The sequence below is a fragment of the Dreissena polymorpha genome, chromosome 1 (assembly GCF_020536995.1).
Source record: "Dreissena polymorpha isolate Duluth1 chromosome 1, UMN_Dpol_1.0, whole genome shotgun sequence".
Taxonomy (NCBI): domain Eukaryota; kingdom Metazoa; phylum Mollusca; class Bivalvia; order Myida; family Dreissenidae; genus Dreissena; species Dreissena polymorpha.
The window spans coordinates 19,975,852-20,000,958 of record NC_068355.1 but is presented as its reverse complement, the minus strand read 5'-3'; the positions used below and the strand labels follow the sequence as shown (position 1 = coordinate 20,000,958).

The window sequence follows — 25,107 nt, the reverse complement described above, 5'->3', positions numbered from 1 at the left end:
GTATGAACACGGTCATTGGCATCGCCTCCTCTCGACAGCGAGGAGAGAGCACTTCCTGTATTTCTTCATGGTCGCACGCGTGTGCGTAGTTGTAGATGCTCTGACCAATCAGCTCAATCTGCAGGAAAAGTAGATACAATGTCTTATAACTCAAGCAAGTGTGTTAAGGGATACAACCGCACAGGGACAACCCTTTCCGCTTTTATGATATATTTTGTTTAAAGAAAGTCTTTTCTTAGCAAAAATCAAGTTTAGACGGAAAGTGTTGTCCCTGATTAGCCTGTGCAGACTGCACAGGCTAATCTGGGACGACACTTTACGCACATGCATTAAACCCCCTTTTCAAAGAGCACGGCCCACATAACAGTTACAGTACCTGTTGCAGGCCAAAGATGATCTGCAATCCCCTCAGAGACGTAGATCAGATCTCCATCTTTAGAAAGGATCACCAGGAAACCGAGAGCCTTTGGGTACAGCGAGTCCAGCTTCAACTCCAGCTCATCATCCAGAACCTTTACAAAACGGGCGAGAAATGGGATCATACGCAGTCAGGGCATCAAGAACTGTGCGCTCAATTATTCCACAAACTATGGTTGCATACTATATAACAATCACGACACCATGATTGCAATTATTATTGTCTTACAGTCATAAATTGTCAGTTAATTGCAGACAAAACATGGTTGTCATTTTAATTTAAAAGAAGCAATTTTCATATTAACCTCAGCAATTTAGCAATGTTTTATCAGGATCCTATTATGTAATATTAGAATAAGCAACAATCTCAGGCCATGACAAACAATGATTTCAAAAGATTATTTTGATTGGCCACAGGTTACAACCGTTCCAAACTTATAACCTGTGACACAGAATGAGGGAGATGACCAAAACAAAGAAATAAATCAGGGCCGTGCTCTGTGAAAATGGGGTTTAATGCATATGCCTAAAATGTCGTCTCAGATAAGCCTGTGCAATCCGCACAGGCTAATCAGTGGTGAAAATTTCCACCTAACTAGATTTGTGCTAAGAAGAGAAAATATCATAAAAGCGGAAAGTGTCGTCCCTGATTAGCCTGTATGGACTGCACAAGCTAATCAGGGATGACACTTTATGCACATGCATTAAACCCCCTTTTCATAGAGCACGGCCCATAAAAGTTTACCACACAATCATTTTGGGCCAACCAAGAATTTTGAACATCTGAATAAGTCTAAGTTCAAATGATTATCAATATCAAGGTTAGATGATGTAAAATCAAGATATGTAACATCCATCCTAGTATCAAAGCTTTGTAGTCAGCAGTATTAATATAAGACTTAACTAGTGACCTCAAAATCAATAGGGGTTATCTGCGAGTCATGATCAATCTACCCATGAATATTCATGATCCTAGGCATATGCGTTCTTGAGTTATCATCCGAAAACCATTTTACTATTTCGGGTCACCGTGACCTTGAGCTTTGACCTAGTGACTTCAAAATCAATAGGGGTCATCTGCGAGTCATGATCAATGTACCTATGAAGTTTCATGATCCTAGGAGTATGCGTTCTTGAGTTATCATCCAAAAATCATTTTACTATTCCGGGTCACCATGACCTTGACCTTTGACCTAGTGACCTCAAAATCAATAGGGATCATCTGCAAGTCTTAATCAATCTACCAATGAAGTTTCATGATCCTAGGCGTATGCGTTCTTGAGTTATCACCCGGAAACCATTTTACTATCATGGGTCACCGTGACCTTGACCTTTGACATAGTGACCTCAAAATCAATAGGGGTCATCTGCGAGTCTAACCAATCTACCTATGAAGTTTCATGATTCTAGGCGTATGCGTTCTTGAGTTATCATCCGGAAACCATTTTACTATTTCGGGTCACTGTGACCTTGACCTTTGACATAGTGACTTCAAAATCAATAGGGGTCATCTGCAAATCATGATCAATGTTCCTATTAAGTTTCACCATCCTAGGCCCAAGCGTTCTTGAGTTATCATCCGGAAACCACCTGGTGGACGGACCGACAGACCGACCGACCGACATGTTCAAAGCAATATACCCCCTCTTCTTCGAAGGGGGGCATAACAAATAAAGACACAATCTTGCATTCAAAACATTTATAACACTATTTTCATCTTATAACAAAAGGATGGTCCTGTTGAAGACTGTGACCCTCTTCATAGGTACAATCCTGAACAAGGGACAAAATTGTCACAAAACCAGGTTTTCATTGTGAAAAAAAAATCTGATAAAGGGAGAAAACTCAAACTGAACATTTGAAATGAACAAACAAAATTAACCCCCTTTGTAAGATTGTTTAAAAAAAAAAAAAATCTATTTTTAGTTGTGGCGACCTTGACATTGGAGTTATTGACGTGATTCTTTCGTGCGACACACCGTACCATGATGGTGAACAAATGTGCCAAATGATTTTAAAAGCCAGCCAGCCCGCATTCGCCAATCTAAAAACCAGTTTTTTCCTTCGGAAAACCTGGTTAAAAAACAAACATATACATATCATTACTTTGTGAGTTATTAAGGGCTTTCTTAATCCTGCATACTGAATATGTGCCGCTTAAAAAACTCTTTATGCTTTTTCTTGTTTTACTACTACTAAATTTCAAGCTAAACTGACTCATAATGTAGTAGCTGTAGACATTCAATAAAGCTTGAGGTAAGCAAAAATGCCTTCTAGTGACAAGAAAGTTCCACTATAGCAATATAAGGAAAATTTAAGGAAAACTGGTGGCCATGTTTTTCAACTGACTGGATCCCATTTCAAGAGTAATTCAAATATTTCGCAATTGCCATTTAAAGAAAATTGCCCTTTTCTCCATGGCCTCCATGCTTTGTAATGGACCATTAGCATTTTGGAAATCAGCTAAGAAAATCAAAAGAAAAACAAGAGCTGTCACCATAGGATGACATATGCCCCCTATATACGCTTTGATAGAAGTTATGAAGGTTATGTTATATCTAAGTTCAAGGTGAAGGTCACAGGGTACATTTTTAAAATGTTTGTTGGAAAGTTGCTTCTTTGGTGCCCATGGTAAATCTCTCCACATTTGACAGTGGAGAGTTGAATGAGGATTATTGGCAACTCTATCAGTTCCCCATCTCAATGGATATAAGACCATTATTAATGAGTAAATATGTATTCATTAAAAATGTGGCCACATGTGGCCACTGGGATGTGACTAATTTTGACACAAGAAGCATGACTTGAGATAAGTTTGTTGATTTCCTCTAGTTGATGCTAAATAGTACATATGAAATTGTTTTGCTTCTCAGTTTCAAACAAACCGATATTCCCAAAAAATCTTATCAAAGAAAAAAAACTTATGATCCCTTAAGCAAGTTTTAACTTGTGGATCATTATTTGAACAATATTAGTACAAGTGTTCTTGATGCTTCTGCATCCACAATGTTTAATACTTTGAACCAAGAGTTTTAAATGTTTGCCCCCCATTGGCACAATTTGAACACATTCTTAGATAAGTATAATACCATGGTACATGCAAAATATGAAATTTCGTTACAAATGCTTTAATGAAAAAAACTGTTTGCCACATGACCTCTTTAACCAACAATCATGAATCTAGAAGACTACTAGAGGGCCATTCCATCAGAATCTGCCCAGCATTTCATTATTAGTTCCTATAAAATAAAGTAGATGTAAGCTATGTACACATACCCATTATTTTCAGGTTATTGTTAAGAGCCTCCGCAGCTTCTTCTTTTGAAGAGAATGTTACTATAGCTCTCCCGCTTTTTTCCCTTCTGTTATAGTCCACTCCACAAATACATATTGGGCTAAAAAACTGAAAAACATAGTATAATGCAAGGATGTCCATAAATAAGATTGGAAACAATTCAACAAAGCTTACACAAAAAATGTGTAACACTAAGCTATTGAAAATAATTGATTGCCTGCCAAAAATTGCATCAAATGTAATGTAATAATAATAACTTTGTTTCATTGATTGTAAGAAATAGATTTACTTATGTCTATGTTCAAAAGGTGCTAATGCAAATGTAATATATACTTTACAGGTGCACACATACATTCCTAATATCTTTATGTGTGGCTTTACCCGGTAAGCCCCTCATCTCCACTGCAACTGAAATGAGAATGATCTTACATGATAATCATATCACTAAAGGCACTGCAGTTGTTTGCAATTGTTTGATGCAAACTTCAGTCTTCAAAACCAAACAACAACCACAGTGTGTTGAAGAAATGCATAAATAAAGTGAAATCATTTCAAAGTTTTTGTTACTTAACACATATTTTTTAAACAATAGTATTACTCCAAAGAAGAAAATCAGCTGAGAGGAGAAAACAATCAAAAGGTCAATTTGCACAAATCGGCAGGTTATTATTATTTAGTATTTATTTCCTTGTCATGTACTTCTATGATGTTTAGTTTTTGTATACAATTTTGAATTTGGTGTATTTAGTTAAGTTTAAACCTATTTATTTAAGCTCGATTTCATCAAAAGCCTATGGCTTATTCAAATGCTCTTTAGTCCATTTCCCGGGACTAAAAACCAGCACTTGCTGTCTTTGGAGAAGATCCAAAAAATGCTCTGACAGTGGGGATCGAACCTGGGACCTCCCGCTTGCTAGGTGGACACCATATCCACTACACCAAGGCAACCTCATAATGGTGCATTTAATTATTGTTTCCCCATTTTAAGACATGCAACATATCAAATTTGTATGAATAGTCATTTATTCTTAGAAGCTGCAGAAATATATGTATATATATAAATATACATAAATTACTAATGTTACTTGATAATCGTGAATAGAATGAATTAGGCAAATATTTTCTGTGCTCACTCTTGGTTGTATGTTTAACATGATTTTATTGTATCTATTTCCCTAGATTCCAGCATAAACAACTACCAGCCCTGATGTAGAAGATTTCTGTTGCTTCAGCTCTGGGGTAGGGGACGTCTGTTGGTTCTGAACTGGGGTAGTGGACTTCAGTCCCTTTGTAACTGGAGACTTCTGTTGGGCCACTTTTATTCTAAATTGTGGCTGCCCGTCCTTCATTTCTAAAACTAAGAAATAAATAAAATAAATAAATTGATGGCAAAAACAGAACATAATGTGCATACAGTAAATGTAAAAAAATATAACGAAATAATATAAGGTGCACAAACAAACACCAATCCCCTTAGCTGTTGTTTGAAGCCACACAGCAGAAAATTATTAGTCAAAGGCCCATAACTTCATCAAAACAACATCAACATAAAACTATTATGGTATCCCTTTAATGGCAGCAATATTCTTCAAAAAGAAGCAAGATTTTACTGTGTTAAAAGGTTGCACTTATGGCTGAAATAATCTTCAGAAAGACGCAAGTTCAAACTGTTAAAAGGTTGCACTAATGGATGGCTGCAATCATCTTCAAAAAGAAGCAAGTTCAAGGTTCCAGAGCGGTATGATTCTTACCGGTCGAGTTCTTTGAGAATCTCAGCGGGCTGTTTTCCAGAACGCTGTTCAAACGACTTGAGGTCTTCAGAGGGCTGTTAGCTTCTGTTTATAAACTGAATATGTACTTTTCTAATTTATCGAATAAAAAAAAACAACTCACATATCCACCTAATGAAATGTTTGTTATGAAGTGCACTTTTATTAAAACAAGAAAATACACATTTTACTACATGTGATCACATCATATGTGTCGTCAAGTGGCTTATTATGAATTTCTTTGACATTGAAACATTTGGCATTCGATTAAGACGCAGTTTTTTTCACACAGTAGAATAACAACTGTCACATCTGTGTCATGCAATGATTGGTCTTGTGGCATATGCAGGTAGCGTAGCTCAAGCCAAGCCTGTGCAGACTTGTGCAGTCTGGTCTGAGTGGCTAGCTTTCCGCTCTAAAAAAAGCATACAACGTTTGGTATCCTCCTAAGTATGCATTTAATGACAAGACTGGGCAGATGCGCAGGCTGGACTGGAGCTACACTGGCAGCATAGTGCATTATTCCCATATTTGCCTGACGCAGGACTTTAACATTCTCATTGCTTCTTGTAAATGGAACTACATACATGTTCCACATTACTCTTTGATAGAAAATTTAAGTCAGCCTGTTTTATTTATAGCAAACTGGCAAATATCAGTAGCCTTTGCTGGCCTGGAAAAAAGATTTTCAGACAGACTGACCACATACTTCACACACATGTAACTTAATAATTAAACAATTTTCCCTTCTATTACAGACACTTACTATTTTGGTTAAATGCAAGACAAATGACAGGTTTTCATTAATGTCTGTCTTTAAATCGTGTTATTCGATATCTTGAAAGCAACAATCCTTCTACAGGATTGGACAAAACTCTTTATTTGTATGCAGATCAATTAAAGTTTAGAGCTATTTGCAAAATATTATTTTCAGATTAAAAGGGAGGAAATCAGCTGAAAACAAGAAAAATCACACCACTGAAGTCACTTAAGGTGAAAAGCTGGGTAAACATCTAGGCCAAAAAACTGATTTAGCTCACATACAACATAGTCAGCACAGAATGTTCTTTGTATTTGCATATTTTTCTGATTCAACTCAGTGCTTCAAATGCAGCATTAGTTTAGGTGTTTGTATAATCACTTGAAGTTACTTTATCATTTGTGGTCTTAACAAATAAATACAGTCAATGGTTTGACCAAAATATTAAATGTTTAATTCACCAATCAGTTTTTTGATTATTTGAATTTTTGTTAATCATGAGGGGAATGAATAACCCAATTAGTGCCAGGGAAAATTATGTATACATCTTAATGATGAATGCGTTGACTCATGGGCAAATTCACGGTTTATAAACCATGAGTGTGTTAAAATTGAACTGTATCCATACCCACTTTTGACTGAAGGGAGAGTTAACCTATGCTTGTCCAACATTGCAGTCAAGCAAATTTGGGCTGTTGTGAAGTTGTTGTGTTATGGACTCCCATGGACTATAATAGTGCATCATATGGCTACATGTATGTGAAAACAAAGATAAGTGAGTATACCTTTATGCCTCTTTGAGGCCTGTTCAGCAAAAATTGGAGATTGGAGCTCCAAGGTGTTGCTCTGAAGAAGGCATATATCATTATATAGGCACAATCTTGCAAACACACTGTTTCTTTTCATTATGCAAGTTGTTTCTTACTGGTGCTTTAGCTTAAATCCATCATATATTACATATGGCATACAAACAAATGTGGATTAAATAATCATTTGCTAATACATGTTAAAGTATATAATAAAAAATGACTGTTTATTAATAATAGATTCAGAGAAAGTCAATACGATATTGAAGATTATGATTTATATTATACATACATACGAGTCAATTTTCCGCTCTCAAACCCAGTTTACTCAAAATAAAGAAAACAGTAATTTTATGTCTGGGCACTTAAACAGTATCTTATTCTTAGTTAAGAAGTCTGAACTAAAGAGACAGACAATAATCCACTATGTAACAGCAACCTTAATTTTTTTTTTATACCAACAATACCTACCATGTCGGGTCCACCTCTTATCATCTCCACGGATAAACATCTGTGAGCAATGAAAATATTTTCATGGATAATAAAATAACATGGGATTGAACAAATTGTTATGTTCACAATATATAAACATTACAAGCCGGAATGCATCCACCCCCTGCAGTACCTAAGTTAATCTAATAATAATTGTATACAGTTCCAGCTGACATATCCAGCAATTAACTAGTATAAAATAAACCACATATATGCTGGTAGACAAAGAGCTGACAAATTTATAATTTTTCAAAATCACACACAAGGTAAGTGTTCTCAAGATCAAGTGCAGAAACAAAATCAACCAACCAACCGGCCATTCAACCATCAGATGGACAGAAGCAAAGCAATATACCTCCACTTTTTTTAACTGAAGGCTTAAACATTAAACCCATGATAAATGGATTTTCAGCAGAAAATAATTTTTGTTTTAAATTGTATTATGGTGAGGAAGTTTATACATGAAACAATAATATTATATTAAAGTGTGTATTGAAAATCATGATGTTATGAAATGTCAAAAGTTAAACAAGAGCATCAGTGCAACAAATGATTGATCTCCAATAAAAGCACTTTGTCAACGTAAGGATGATCAATATAAGGTTTCATCAAATTCCCATTATAAGCTCAAGTGAGCTGACACAAAAACATATTATTCAATAACAAGGGACAAAATTGTCACAAAACCAGGTTTTCATTGTGAAAAAAAAATGTGATAAAGGAAGAAAACTCAAACTGAACTTTTGAAATGAACAAACAAAATTAACCCCCTTTGTAAGTTTGTTTTAAAAAAACAACTATTTTTAGTCGTGGTGACCTTGACATTGGAGATATTGACGTGATTCTTTCGTGCGATACACCATCCCATGATGGTGAACAAATGTGCCAAATGATTTTAAAATCTCACAATGAATGACATAGTTATGGCCAGGACAAGCTCATTTATGGCCATTTTTGACCTTTGAACTCAAAGTGTGACCTTGACCTTGGAGATATCGACGTAATTATTTCGTGCGACACACCGTCCAATGATGGTGAACAAATGTGCCAAATGATTTTAAAATCTGACAATGAACGACATAGTTATGGCCCCGACAAGCTTGTTCCGCCCGCCCGCCAGCCAGCCAGCCAGCCGCATTCGCCAATCTAATAACCAGTTTTTTCCTTCGGAAAACCTTGTTAAAAATCTGGTTAAAAATCCTTTTATTAGTCAGAAACTTGAGAAATGTGGTGAAAGTTATGCACTGGAAATGAAAATGCACTTTCACTATATAAACATTACATATACATGTAATAAAATGCACAAATTTCAAGTGTCAAATGTTTCAACTGTAACCTTCACTTTAATGCAAGCGACGTCTTACCAACCGTGTTATCTCTTTATTTAATGTCATAGGAACATTTTTAATAACATGTGCATATCTATACCTTTTACATCATGACTAGTGAATCCATACCTTCAGTGGTTGATTCTTCCTTTGGAATTGAGCCAAAGCTCTGCGGAGGTTTCTTGTCTGCAAAAAAACACTGTATGTAGAAGCAGGACTTAGGAATAAACTGAAATAGCCAAAAAAGTTATAATAATGACATATGCGAATATACAAAAAATTTAAGTATAAATATATGAGCCTCATTCTGGGTAAAATATGTCAAATGCATCAGGGTAATTAAAGACGATACTTTCCATCTAAACTAGATGACACTTTACACGCATTAAGCCCTATTTTCATAGAAACAACTCATATAAGGTATATCATGCCAGTATACATTTGGACTAATTTTCTGAACACATATTACTTTGACAGAACAATGAAATAATGGCAAAAATAATATGACAATATTTTGGGACAGAATGCATCAATGCAAGAGTATTTATATTAGATACTTGTTGCTAAACATAATTATTATTATAAGCTCTTTAATGCACTGAAGTGCTTTCAAAATGACATTGAGTAGAAATTGCAAAGAAAAAATGCAATGCTTATAATGGAACACGAATGATTCTAAGGTTCAAGGCTTGTAAGCCTCATAAGATATACTTTCTCCAACCTCTCACCAACGGTGTATTTTATTTATCATCACAGGAAAGAACACAAATAATTATGTTCATTGGCACTCCCTTTTCCATGTTTTATCTTTATTGAATTTCAGAGGAAAGTTATTTTTAATAAAATGTGCATAATTTATGGATACCTTCTACAGCATGACTCGTGAATTCATACCTTAATCCTCTCTCTTTCAAGTTGAAACTTCAACCTGGCAACTGTTGGGTTGGCAACTGTTGGGTCCATTTTATTAAAGCTGCATCAAAAACCAATGGACATGAATAAAACTCAAACTTTATATGGAAGTCATGTACATAGACTGCCAGACTAATAATAAAGTATCTGAAATGGTTTTGGAAATATTTCGGAAATGTTTTATTTTTAAAATAATTCCAAAGTCCATGGAGAGAAACTTTGTAAAAATGTAATGGACCAAAACAAAACTTAAAATTGACCTGTGAGTCATGAAAGTAGACTCACCAACAAGAACAGGTCAGTATCTGCGAGCATTTAGGGAAAAGTCAGGACACTGTTTTTCTAGAGAAAAATTCAAAGTCTTAGGTCTGTAACTTCCCCAAAATTAATGGACTGGAATGAAACTTGACCTTTTTCTTTTAATACTACAAGTATAATAGGAAGGCTCACATAAAAAAATCATAATTTATATTAGAAAAAGGTCCAGAAAACTTTAACTCTAGAGAAAATGTCAAAGTTCAAGACCCGTTACTTGGCCAAAAATCCAAAGAACAAAAATAAAATTGAACTTGATCTGTTAGTCATGCTGGTGGACTCACACAATCAGGTCAATGTCTGAAAAGATTTAGGAAAAAATCCTGTATAAAGTTGGTAATCATGAACAATATTAGGCAATAAAAATCATAATAATGTATTTTATTATAATATTGCATTACATGTATTATTCTATTTATATCAATGAATGGTAAGTAATACCTCAGTCACAAATAGACACCGATCACCGTCCGATCAGCGGCCAACGTATTTTTCAGCTCATCGGGCTGGCGACCGGCCGATGATCGCACGGAAACCGGGCCAATTTGTAGCATCGGGCGGCGTCCGGATTAATTTTAAGTCTCACTTAAAATTTTGCCCTACGTCGGGCCCGGGAAGGAATCGAGTGGAGATCGAAACAAGATCGGACGATCAAGGCACGGGTATCGCCCGGCGATCGCCCGACATCAGATGCATTGAACGTGTATCGGCAAAAGTAAAAGTATTTCCCAGAGGAATATACATCGGCCGGCGACCGTCTGATAGCTGGAGGGCCTCCGCACGATGCCCGACGGAAGCCGGACGATGCTCGTTATGATACACGTACAATGAATCCGATGTCGGGCGCACGCCGGGCGATAACCGTTCGTTGATCGTCCGATCTTTTTTTGGTCTCAACTCGATTCCTTCCCAGGCCCAATTTTGCAAACTTTGATATAAAAAATTAATCCCGACGCCGCCCGATGCTTCAAAATGACCCGATGTGCGTGCGATCATCGGCCGGCGCCAGACCGATGAGCAGAAAAAAATGTCGGCAGCTGATTGAACGGTGATCAGTGTCTATTTGTGACTGAGGTTTTAAACTTTGTCACTCATCGGACGGCGGACGGCTCCGACGTATCCAGTCTTCCCGATGCCTGGAGATCGGACACATCGGCCGGCGACCGGATTATTTGGGACTGAGGCATTAGTTGTTTTCTTTTTTTAAACCTATTTATTTAAGCCCAATTGCACAACAAGCCTAAGGCTTAAATGAAACGCTCTTGAGTCCGTTTCCTTGGTGTCTATGGGGGAGATCTAAAATGCTCCCAATGTGGGGATCAAACCCGTAACCCTTGATCACTAGGCGGACACCATATCCACTAGGCCACGGCGACCTTAAGTCAATGCTGTTCGAAATGGACGCTTGCTGATGTGTAGCAAATTTACAGTTTCATCTTCATAGAAACTAGCCCATCTTGGCATTCACATCAAACATTCAGTTGTTTGAGGCATAGGTTTAATAAATGTCATAGGTAACACTGTTGTGATGGTTAAAGAATTGCGTATTCAACTGGTTTTATTGTTGTTTTAAATGGCAATATCAGGCAAGGTAATTCTAATGTTTTGTTTTCTTCTACTTGAGAAGGTAATTATAGAATATAATGAGAGGGATTCCTAATGAACATTTGGGTTTTTAATAATGAAACCAGCAATTATATTATGAAATATTATTATATTCATCCTTTATTTAAATGGATTTTGGGCTGAAAATATGAAGACGTCAGACATGTGAAAGACTGTCACAATTTTCAGGCCAGACTGCCTACCAGGAGAAAAAATTCACAGGCCAGTTTAAGTTTTCACTGGCTTTAATTTTAAGTGTTTGACCGGGGATTAAATAGAGCCATTAGTCTCGGCATGGCAAATTAAATTCACAAAAGGGAAAACATAAGCATGAAAACATGATTTGTGGAAAAAAAATAAGTGTATTCAGTTTCAGTGTGTGGATATATTTACAATAAAAACATATATACTGTAGTGTTGTTGATGTATTTAGCTAAGAGTAATTAATATATTAAATAAGTTTACCATATCCATTTCACTAACATGCCATTAAGACCCTAAAGGCGATCATCCAACGAAAAATACGTAACTCATACTGGTCGTACTTAAGAGTCTGTTATCTTCTCAGGCGATTCTCAACCAGGTCAAAACAAAAAATTCTACAGCTTTGTAAAACATAACAAATCTGAAAACTGTGGAGTAGCACCCCTTAAGTCTGAAGGTCAAACTTTTACAAATGCAAAGGACAAGGCAAACATTCTCAACAAACAGTTTGAGTCTGTCTTCTCCAGACCATGACCATTGAGCCTAAAGCAAATGTGCAAAAGTGTACTAAACCCACCCTCTCACAGTATGTCCCCTATTACAATAACGGTTGACGGCATTGACAAACTCCTGGCAGGCCTAAACCTCAATAAGGCTCAAGGTCGAGATCAAATCTCACCAAGGGCCCTCAAAGAACTCCACAGTGAAATAGCCCCCATCCTCACTCACATATTCAGGTTATCGTTAGAAACAGGCATTGTGCCCGATGATTGGAAGAACGCAACCATAGCTCCAGTATACAAAAAGGGTCATAAATCTGACGCCAGCAACTACAGACCAATATCATTGTCTCAAAATGATGACTTTCTTTGATAATCATGATATCCTTAGTCCCTTCCAACATGGTTTCTTGTCTAAAAGTAGTTGCGAAACTCAGCTGCTGAGTTTTTCCCAAGAAGTCCTTAACAGCCTAGACAGTGGACAACTGACGTCATCGGGATGGATTTTTCAAAGGCCTTCTACAAAGTCGACCATCACAAGTTAATACATAAGTTAAATAACATGGGGGTTGACTGCATTGTCTCCTCATGGATTAGGTCATTCCTGAGCAACCGTAGGCAAAGGGTTGCGGTTGAAGGTCAAATCTCTGACAATTTGCCCTTGTTATCCGGCGTACCCCAGGGTTCCATTGTCGGACCCTGCCTGTTTCTGGTATACATCAATGACCTGCCAGAAACAGTCAAAAGTAAAACAAGGTTATTTGCAGATGACATAATAGTTTACCTAACAATTAAGGGACAAACAGACGCAAACCGACTACAAGAGGACTTACTGAGACTTGAAAGCTGGGAGCGGGACTGGGCTATGGAGTTCAACCTAGATAAGTGTGAGGTACTAAGGATCACACGCAAAAAGAACCCCACTATCTTCAATTACACCCTACATGAAAAAATCCTAAAATCCGCCGATACTGCGAAGTACCTTGGAGTAACCATCTCAAAAGACCTATACTGGACACATCACATAAACAACACAACCTCCAAGGCAAAAAATTCCCTAAGATTTATTCAGAGAAACATCAAAACTCAAAATAAGAAAATCAAAATCACAGTCTACTTCACATAATATTATTATGTTAGACCCCAACTAGAATACTGCTCTGTAATTTGGCACCCTTGGCAGAAAAGTCTAACTTACAACATTGATAGTGTCCAAAGAGCTGCAGCTAGATATGTTTGTAGCAACTATAGCTTCCAGAGTAGCGTTACTCATATGCTAAATGAGCTTGGTTGGCCCACCCAAGAAAGCCCCAGACTCCAAACCTCCCTCATCCACCTCTACAAAATTCAGTACAACCTTGTTTACGTTGATCTTGACCACCTCACCCCTGCCCGTAACTTGAACTTCCTGATCCCCCATTCCCGTACACAGTACCACCTAAACTCCTTTTTCCCGAGAACCCTAAGACTTTGGAATAGTCTCCCTTACCAGGTCAAGTCCAGTCCCAGCCTAGATATCTACAAAGATAGGCTGGTGACAGTTACAGTTTAGCCACCGTACTATGTTTTTAATCTTGCACGCTTTTATCGAACCTTTATCTGTTAACCTGCACTAATATTTCATTCTTAACACAGTTTTCTTGACAGCGCCTCCCAATCATAGTCAGGATTGATTGTTTGGGAGTAACAAGTAGAAGTAACAGTAAACTGTATAGAGTGGCAAACATAATAAGTAGAATATGTACATGAATCTGATTAAACACAGATCCACTTACATATAAATCGAATCATGTTTGTCTATTTTTTGCATTTCCGAACGAGAATCTTGTAACTGTGAGATGTATTTTTCTTATTTTTCTTCTGCAGTAGACTGCATTCCAATTTTCAATCACTTTTTCTGTTACAATCAGTACATAAAATTCCAAACAAAGAGTTTTATTTGTATCTAAAACTTATGCTCCATCGTAGAATGACAAGCGCTTTTCATTAATCCATACTAATATGACGTCCGTCGTTAATTCAACTGTTATGTGTCCTGAGCATCGTTATTTCTTTTTATTGTCCGCCATCATGGATGGTTTACAGTCAAAACGGCCAAAATCAAACATCCCCTAGTCAAAACGAGCCGAAAGTTGGTCAAAACGTCCCTATAAATGGTCAAAACGACCCCACTTTGGTCAAAACGACCCAGTCAGTTTTTCAGTTGGTCAAAAAGGCACTAATCGAGAATCAGAATGGGGAGAGAAGAAAAAAAGAATATATTAAATGTACTTCTGTTATTTTCTCTATTTTAGAATTATATTGGTGGTATTTTTTTGTAAATTTAATTCTTGATTTCATTAGTTAAATCTGTAATTGCTCTGCTTGCCGCTCCTACGCCTGACATTCGAAATGATGAGCAGACTGAACACCGCGTCACACATCACCGCTTTGTTAGAGTGCATGCCCGTCGAGTAATAATCAAGTGTGATTGCGCCGACGTATGATGTAGATGTAGATGTACAACAAATGGGTAAGCTCTTGAGTATAGTAGCTCAGTGTGAAGCCCACACACACAACACTGCCTTGTCAATTATTATATGTTTGACAACTATTGGAAACTCATTGATAAAAAGAGAATTAATTACTCATATTCTTACTCATATATATCTATTTCTTGTTTATTATTATGTTTGAATAGTAACATGTATATCGTCAAATAAATACAATATTGAACAGAGTTCTTTGTTACACATCGGGTTCGTTTTGACCAACTTTAAAATCGACTTTGTGGACGTTTTGACCAAACTGGGGCCGTTTTGACTAGGGACTGTTTTGACTATCTCCCATCTTGGATCACGTTAACAACAGGCCTGCAACGAACCAGGGACCTATACTTGTTTGCGTAGGTCCCTTAACGAACGTAAACTCGTATATGTCCGACTACTTTCTCGAACCAATAGTTAAGTATGATGTTGTCCGGGGAGACGCCCTGTTAACTTTTTGAATCACTTTCGGAATTTATTGATGCAGTTTGTTACGAAATTTAACGAACTCTTCAACGAATTAGATATGTCCTGAATGATCATGAGTCGTTAAAGGCTCTATAAAGGTGAAGATCCGTAATTATTTACCGATTTTTAAATATTTTTCATATTTTGTTTAATTAAGTTTATCAAAAAAACATTATATATATGCTATCGGAAATTACAATAAAAAAATGAGCAATACAACTTGTTTTGAGCTCAAAATAAAGTGTCCTCCAAGTCAATTATGTTTACAAACAAACCGTTTATTTACATCGCTGTTTACTCGGGAAACATAAAGTGAAAGTGACTCAGGTCACCAAAAATATATAGATGATTTTTAACCTTTTCCGGTATTACTCACAAAGTAGGTCTCTTCTAAATGGTTAAAACGTTTGTTGTGAACTAATAAGTTACTTTCTGCTGGTAAAAAAATGTTTAAAATAGAATTTAAAATTTAATTTTCTTTTGGCTATTTCAGCATATGTCACCGCTCTGAGGCTAAACATCACGTTAGTTGCAAAAATGTTAACATTTCTTCCAATTATGAAACGGGTATATCTTCCATTAGCTAAAGAAACTTCAGCGTACAGTTTATATAGTATTGACATACCTGTACGCTGAAGCGAACCCCGTATCGAAAGTCAACCAGAGTCGTAACATATTTATGTCACGCTATAAATCAAAGAAAGCTCATTTTCTTGGATACATTTCTACATATATTGGTGAATGAATATAAATTACTGCATCGGGGAATATTTTAAGGTTCAAATGTTTCAAATGCATCTTACAGTAGATGCAAAATAACTACCATCAGTCTGAAATTCACAATTTTGACGCCATTGTCTCTTTGTCACGTGACAAGTTTTCATTTGGATACTTTCGGATCGACCTTGACATTTTTTGCTGAAATTGTAAACATTACTTTCGTTTTCTGAAATCTATTATTTTTTATTAACAACTTACGTCTGGTGGATTATAAGACTGATTTCAGTGTGAATCAGGTAGTTTTAAGTAATATGCACTTTGAGTTTGTATTTACACTACCATTTGTTTACAAAACAAGCCAGAATAATCTAAAATACCGGGAAATGTCATTCTGAATTTGAAAACACCTGAGCACATGGTATGTTACTAAAAATAGAAATAACGTCATATGACCGTGAAATCTCGGGAGATTCGCATTTCAAGAAAGTCTGTCACATCGCTGTTTTTCTCGATATGTAAGAGCAGAATAGATAAATTTTAAATGTTTAAGATAGTATTTTGTGAAAGAATATATCAGTTAAATGTGAAAAATGTCAATCTTTCCAATCAAGTGGTTGATTTGAGCCAATAACTGCATTTAAAAGCTGTTTTGGACCGGTCTTTGTTACCTGTCAACTTTTCGGGAATTTCTGGTTGACTTTCCTATTGGGGATAGTCCATAACTATAAAGTCGCGCCAGTCAAAAATCATAAAAAGCGACAATTAAAGTTATGGACGCCAGAACTAATCTTCCATAATTCTTGGCAACGTTGTACCTAAGCTGTGTTATCAGCAGATTTTATGCAATAGAAAATGAAATCTGGTAAAAATTTGACAAGTTCATATGGATAATAATTGGATTTGTCACCTTTATAGAGCCTTTAATCACGAAATAATGTAGTTGTGAAAACTGCAATAGGGTTACACTCCTTTGAACCAAAAATCGCCGGCCAATAATGCCTTACAGCGGTTACCTTACAACGTTACAGCGGCCATTTTCTACAGTACAGGAAAGAAGTCCTTGGCAGTGCAGAATTGAAGATATTTAGGGATCTGGTCAGGTAAGGCTATGGTTTCTTTAAAAACTTTTGTAAATGCACCATTGGTTTCTTATTTTTGTTTTTCCGCATTCCATGATTCCTTAAAGGGGCCAGTAATACTGAACATTTACCATGCTCTAAAATAATCATTATATGCATCTTTTGACGATTTCAAAACCTGAAAATTATAAAGTGTTGCAACGCATAACGTAATTTCGAGAGTAATCGTTATTTTGTGAAACTACAAGGATTACTTATATAAAGTATAAAATACATCCTTCATTGTATGAGCATGGATGGCCAAGTGGTCTAAACATTGATTTTTTGCGCAAAATGACTGTCAAGGTCACAGGCCTTTTCCGCCCTATGCCATGGGTCCGAAATTCGGCCCCATTCCCAATGCAAATCTGGTTGTTTTTTCCCAAGCGAAAAAAAAATTCCCAATTTCAAAAAAAATATATATATCTTTTTTATTTATTTTTTACCTTTAAATATATATGATTTAACCTGATCCAGTGTAGAAAATAAAAAAATATTGCATAATTAAATTATCTGTTGCCTTGAATTTGTTTTAAAAACAGTAAAATATGTTAAATTGGTTGTTATTAATTAAAGAGTTACTTCTAACTTATCTCCTTTCTGTATTAAGGTTTTTTATCCTTTCATTTTTAAAAGTTCAATTGGTATTCAAATGAATAAGCAATCAAATTTCTTGATTTTAGATTTTGACAACAAATGATGTTTTCGAATTGTGGGTCAGAGAGTCTACTCTAGACTCTTCTTTTCAATTATTTTTTCTTTTTATAATTATTTTTTATTATGTTTTTTATTTTTTTATCAATGGAAAATAAAAGATTTTTTTACTATGTTGTTTTTTATATAAAGAAATCTATATACCTGACAAGTAAGGGTCGTGTCAAAAAGGTGCCATTTAAGGCCCTATTATCAGTTTTGGGTGCCCCAACCTGTATAGGTGAGAAGACTGTGGGGACAGTGGGGCATGAGGAATAACTCATACACAGTAATTGACAGGTTTTTGTTGAATCAAGCACAGAATTATCTGATCATTCATAAATCATTAGAATTGAAAAAAAAGTTCAATCAACCAGAAAAATCTAATTGACCAACTTTGACTTATTTAATTTTTTTTGAGAGATTGGCCTACAAATTGCATGAACAGGTATAAAATAGTGGGTATTAATAGCTTAAGACATTATTAGCAACATGTATGTTTAATTTATATTATCAATATTGTTTAATTAGGCATGGAATATTAATCAAAATTGGGGGTAAAGTTCAATCAACCAGTATTGACCAGTAATGACCACTTTGGGGGTATTGATCGGGGCGGTTTTAACCGGTAAAAAACGCAGATTAAAACTGGGGGCGGTCGCTTGGTGCCAACCCTGCTATTTTTTTCCAATTTCATGGTTTATCACACTAATTATCCCAATTCAATGGCAAAAGCTGTAACAAATAAAAGCAAAAAAAATCACTGCTAAATGATAGACTTTTACGCCAGTACTCCAGGAGTCAGTGGTTCGAGTCCTGTTGGTAGTGATTCTTTTTTTAAAAATTTTATTCTTGATTTCTTTTACTAGAGCGTTTAGATCCAATACTGACATTTATCAATATAAATCATTTAATTACAAACTTCAATACAGTTTGTCAACCAGTTCCAGATAATCAGCAGTTCTGATTAATTTGTATTTAATTTTCCATAATGCCCCAATAAAAACAAAGTGATAAGCGTCTATAAGGTATACATTAAGTAAAGGAATAAATTAATAAAGTTTTGGCAATAAAGTTTTTGTATTATGCTTACAGGGGAGATAAATGCAGCATAAAGTTTACCGGAACTGATTGAATGAGTCATGTTTTGAAATGTGCAAATGGATAAAGAAAGCTTTATCATTTTCAGATGAACCCTTAGCTGATTGAAAACAAATGCCATGACAATGTTTTGAAATACTAATTTTGTAAGTTGAATGAGTTAATAATTTTCCGAAGGGTGAACTTTAATTGGCTATTTTTGACAAAAAACTGCATATGCCTTCTGGCCTAACCTAGACTGGTTGACTGTCAATAGTTTATACATGTCAAAATCTGTGAAAAGGACATTTTAAATGGATAAATACAATTGACTGACGAAAAGCTATTGCTTTCATACTTGCGACACTTAGGCCATAGAAAATAAATAACTAGATTCTCATCCAAATTTTAGGGAAAATTGGGGCGGGCGAGTGCGTTTATTTTTTACTTTTTATTTTATGTCGGACCTTTATATGAAAGTAATGAAATGTTCACGTATTTGTTAGTTTATATGCATAATGCCAATATGTATGTATGTATGTAAAATCATATAGAATAAAAGAAATACATTATCAAAATTTGACTATTGTGTATTATTTTACCCTTTTAATATCATGTTAAACATACTCTGACATTCAATAAAACATTGACTACACAAAGTATTAAAGAAAATACAAATCTGTAACAGAACCCTTTATATTCTTTTTATGCCCCCTTTCGAAGAAAAGGGGGCATATAGTGATCGGACTGTCCGTCTGTCTGTCTTTCCGTCACACTTTGCGTTTAGGTTTCGAAAAATGCTCATAACTTCTATGTCCCTTGAGATATAGCCTTTATATTTGGTATGCATGTGTATATGGACAAGGACTTACCATACGCATACACATTTTACCCCTGTGACCTTGAACTTAGGGTCCGCGTTTCGGTTTCGAAATCTGCGTTTAGGTTTCGAAAAATGCTCATAACTTCTATGTTCCTTGAGATATAACCTTCATATTTGGTATGCATTTGTATATGGACAAGGCCTTTCCAAACGAACAAAAATTTTGACCCCTGTGACCTTGACCTTGAAGTTAGGGTCCGCGTTTAGGTTTCCAAAAAAGCTCATAATTTCTATCAAGCGTTTATAGGGGGCATAAGTCATCCTATGGTGACGGCTCTTGTTTCAGTATGACTAGATATTTATTAAAACATGGTATGCATGGAGATTAAAGGGAAGTTTCAGGGGTGTCTCCAATACTAAAGTAAATAAAAATTCCTAGACAGCCGACAACTTGACTAACTGTAACATCGGGTGACACCTGTGTCAATTCTAGTTTATTTCGGCCGACAAGGGCACAGACAATTTATGGGTGGTCAACTTTCAACGATGGGGCTTGATCATACGAACCACAAATTAACTCATCGTACAGGTCCGCGAGAGTTAAAGTTTCTGCACATTTTGACACCCCGTACCAATCTTTTACGGTTGTAACGCAGTTTCTACACCTCAAAATAAAAAACATTTTGTTGCTGTTTTCGCTCGATCACCTTAATTTCAGACGACACTCGTGTGCCGTTAAAAATCAATTATCGCCTCGGAGACATTGAGTTGCCGATTCACACTTCACAATTTTCGTACTCATTCAGCCGTTTTGTCCTCAGTATTTGTGGTTCGAATTTTTTATCAGTTTTTTTTTCAAAATAAAAAAGTTCGGGCTGGACGATTTTCTATGGCGGGCATGGATGAGAATCTAGGAATTTATTTTCTATTGCCGCAAGTATGAAAGCAATAGCTTTAATACTTTAGGAATAAAGTGGACCTTAAAACAAAACTTAACCAAATTTTCAATTTTCTAAGTATAAAAGGCACATAATTCTGTCAAAATGCACGCCAGAGTTATGTAACTTTGCCTGCTCGGTCCCCTCATTATGGTAAGTAAGTATACCAAGTTTGAATGCAATAGCTTTGATGCTTTATGAGAAAAATGGACCTAAACACAAAACTTAACCAAATTTTCAATTTTCGAAGTATAAAAAGGGCACATAATTCTGTCAAAATGCACACCAGAGTTATCTAACTTTGCCTGCCCAGTCCCCTCATGATAGTAAGTAAGTGTACCAAGTTTGAATGCAATAGCTTGTGATACTTTATGAGAAAAGTGGACCTAAACACAAAACTTAACCGGCCGCCAACGCCGACGTGATGACAATAGCTCTTTTTTTTTTCAAAAAATAGATGAGCTAAAAATTGGTCATTTTCTGATATAAAATAGAGTTCTATGAAGGGGATTTCGGTAAGGTTACTTAATAAGCTCCCAGTATCAGACACTAGCCTACTGTCTTCCCCAATGATACTGGGTATATTGGTGATATCATTAATAAATAACTTGTACCATGGTATTTAGCAATGCGTTTTTATTAAACAAGCAATATAAAATGGTTTTCACTTGTTTCTGACACAGAAAAGTGATTTATAATGCTGAGTTTGTCAAGTTCAGCAAAGTGGGTACAAAAAACATGTAGTTGGTGTAAACTCGTTGCTAATATGACAATTTTAGGTTTTTTTAGATTTTGATTAAATTTGTATTCTATATAAAAAAAAGTGGTATTTCGGTAATTCTACAAATTAAAGCTTACACTTGCACTTGTCAAGACCACATTTCCGCTTTCGAAATGTATAAATTCAATTTCTCTATCTTATCTTTCTGGATATCGACTGTCCCAGTTTCATAAACCCTATTTACACTGTTTTACCATATTTCGTTTTTTTTCTTTTTCCGAACACTTGTTGAAACAAGGGCTGTTTGTACAACATGCATGCCCCACCCCCATATTGGCTGTCAGTTGTAATGGATACGCGAAGCAATTGTGGGAACACGTTTTTTGTCACTGTGACCTTGACCTTTGGCCTAGTGATCTGAAAATCAATAGGGGTCATCTGCCAGTCATAATAAATTGATCCAATTTAGCTGGATAGGAGAGTCCACTAGGCATAAATGTGTTAAAGTTTTAGGAAAGAAAACTACAATGATATTTGACCTTTGACCTTGAAGGATGACCTTGACCTTGACTTTTCACCACTCAAAATGTGCAGCTCAGTGAGATACACATGCATGCCAAATATGAAGTTGCTATCTTCAATATTGCAAAAGTTATCAAACTTTAACCAAGGTTAAAGTTTTTGGACACACACATACAATGAATGAAACATGGGCTGTCAGTTGTAGTGGCAGCCATTGTGTGAATACATTTTTTGTCACTGTGACCTTGACCTTTGACCTAGTGACCTGAAAATCAATAGGGGTCATCTGTCCGTCATGATCAATGTACCTTTGAAGTTTCATGATCCTAGGCCTAATCGTTCTTGAGTTATCATCCGGACACCATCATGCGGACGAACGGACGGACGGACCGACATGTGCAAAACAATATACCCCCTCTTCTTTGAAGGGGGGCATAATAAATGAAAGCTTGTCAGAATTTATTTTTTTAGAGGACACAGTGACCTTGACCTTTGACCTAGTGACCCAAAAAGGGGTGTGGTGTATAGAACTCGTCAAGGTGCATCTACATATGAAGTTTCAAAGTTGTAGGTGAAAGCACTTTCATTTTAGAGCAAAATGTCAAGGTTTTAGCAGGACACAGACAGGGGACGTCGGGCGACACGACGAGCTGGCTATGATAATACCTCGGGTTTTCTCCGAAAACAGCCGAGCTAAAAATAACAACAGAACTCTCCAAATTATTCAATTGTTTTGTGTTTGTAACGCTTTATAATTTTCAGATTTTTAAATCGTCAAAAGATGCATATAATGGATATTTTAAAGCATGATCAATGTTCAGTATTACTGTTTCCTCGCATATATCATAACTACAACCAAAATGTACAAATCTGAACCTTTTTTTCTTCAATTTTGTCAGTTTCCCAAAACGTAAAAAGGTCCCTTCATAGAAGCTTATTGACAGATATGTACTCTTTTTTACATTTCATTTTCTTATATTTTCAAAGCCTGGCTAAATTGAGAAATTAAATAAGTTTAAGACAATTTTTAATACATGCCAACCACATTCATACATTTGTATTGTGATCATGTTGTGTTTGTCACAGAGTTGTGACTATCAGAAGAGGTGCCGGAAAACAAAAATATCATAATATACATGTCCCAAGGCCTATTATGCCCCTTTTTAAAGGCTTGAAAAGAGAATGAATACCTGAATTACCTTGATGCTGGCCTTTTTTCTTGATAGGATATGCCCTTGTTCTGTTTTGGTAATATTATTAATTGTTGACAAAAAATAAATCTTGACGTGAAACGCTGTTACGCATGGCGCTTTCAACTGCAACTTTTATGAATAAATCTGTGTGACATTCTACCGGAACTTTGTGATCTTTCTCAAAACAGATTATACCTGTGGGAAAAGTGCCTTTAATTCCAATTTGAAGGCGTTGCGTTCTCTTAAAGGGAATCTTGAAAACAGGTACTTTAACAGACTTATAACAGCACTTTAACAGACTAAAAACGGTAGATACGGATACAGACTCAACATCTTACTAACCTTTATGGCATCCCGGCGTTTCTGCTCTGCCGCTGTGTGAGCTTCCCTTCGTCTGTCCTTGTAGCTCAAGGCAGCCTTGCTGTTGTCGCTGTCTTCATCATCTGACAACAGCACACCCAACAAATTAATATAAGGGGTGGCAAATTATATTGTCAATAAAATAGTCGTTTATTTAGTGAATAAAGTTAAGCTTATTTTGTGAAGATCAACCACAAACCATATTTAGTGCATCACCTTTGCCTACAGAGCAAGTGCCGAGCAAAAAATTTAATATGGATGACATGACCATCTTACCAGACCTTGACATTTTCAGTGGTACAAATACTGAAGCCATGAGTTATTTTATTTCAGCCTATTTGTAAAATGCTCTGATAATTTTGTCGCTTTCACATTTCTGTAAGATGCCATGTAAAGACACCACCTGTATAAGATGTACGAACAAAAGTTTGTTGTCTTGATAACTTTTATTTTTGCTGGCATCGATTTCTAAAAAAAAGGCAACAGTATGAACATCTGGCTGGCGGCGCTAATTTTATTGAGTTGTTTTTACTCTTTAAAATTTGATAGGTGTATTAAATAGAAGCTATAGCATTCATTTTACACCTTATTTAGATTTTGAAACATTCAATATTTTAAAAATTAAATGTTTGTTGACAGTTGTTCATTTAAACAAGCGATGAGTTTAGCGATGTGTTTGAGAAACACTATGTCCCCATATATATGATCTTTGACCTTATAGGATGTCCTTGACCTTTCACCACTCAAAATGTGCAGCTCAATGAGATACACATACATGTCAAATATCTAGTTGCTAGCTTCAATATTGCAAAAGTGACATTAAATGAGCGATTTTCACCCATATATTTGACCTATGACCTTGAAGGATGACCTTGTCCTTTCACCACTCAAAATGTGCAGCTCCATGAGATACACATGCATGCTGAATATCAAGTTGCTATCTTCAATATTGCAAAAGTTATGGCAAATGTTAAAGTTGGGGCAAATAAACAAACCAACAAACAAACCAACAGACAGGTCAAAAACCAATATGTCCCCCACTATAGTGATGGGGGACATAAAAAAGGTCAAGCTTATCCTTTTAAAATAGACTATTCAAGAAATCATGGCCTAGGGTGAAAAAAGAAAATGCACGGCAAAGTACTTGCATCAAAACAGAGTTCTGCTTCAATATACATCTGGAACAAGATACAGTACCTGTCTTATAGATGGCGCATCCTATAGAGGATAAGGTGTCCGTATAGTGAACAGGACAACACTGGTTTGAACCCCACTGTGGGAGTTTTCTTTAGACCACCTCTAAGACAGCAAGTACTGGTGTATGGTTCTACCAAAGAGTTTCGCAAACTCTACAGCTTTTTCAATCAGCCTTTGGCTTTTGAGGAATCTAAAATAAGTTAAAACTAAACTACCTGTGTTATGGGCTGATGAGGCAGAAAAGCCAGGGATGGACCCGTTGCCCGTGCAGCCCGAGTGCAGGTACACAAACTGGGTCGCATCTGTAGGACTGGCACCACCCACCTGGAACTTCTTCAGCTCAGCT

At 36.1% G+C, this 25,107-nt stretch overlaps 1 protein-coding gene across 3 annotated transcripts in view; it reads right to left on the bottom strand.

The window, feature by feature from the left end:
* The window catches only part of LOC127873321 (epithelial splicing regulatory protein 1-like), a 120,963-nt gene that overhangs the window by 48,234 nt on the left and 47,622 nt on the right, over nt 1-25,107 (bottom strand). Inside the window, exons 1-4 of one of the 3 annotated variants that reach the window (XM_052417145.1) lie at nt 7,519-8,648; nt 7,027-7,087; nt 5,464-5,547; nt 4,846-5,069 (exon numbers count right to left, since the gene is read on the bottom strand). In XM_052417145.1, coding sequence (XP_052273105.1) covers nt 4,888-5,069; nt 5,464-5,547; nt 7,027-7,087; nt 7,519-7,542 — 351 coding nt within the window. In that variant the 5' untranslated portion in view covers nt 7,543-8,648 and the 3' untranslated portion in view covers nt 4,846-4,887. Of the gene's footprint in view, nt 1-3,693; nt 3,821-4,064; nt 4,121-4,845; nt 5,070-5,463; nt 5,548-7,026; nt 7,088-7,518; nt 8,649-25,107 lie in introns of those variants that run through there. The other 2 variants (XM_052417155.1, XM_052417135.1) reach the window with 2 other exon arrangements.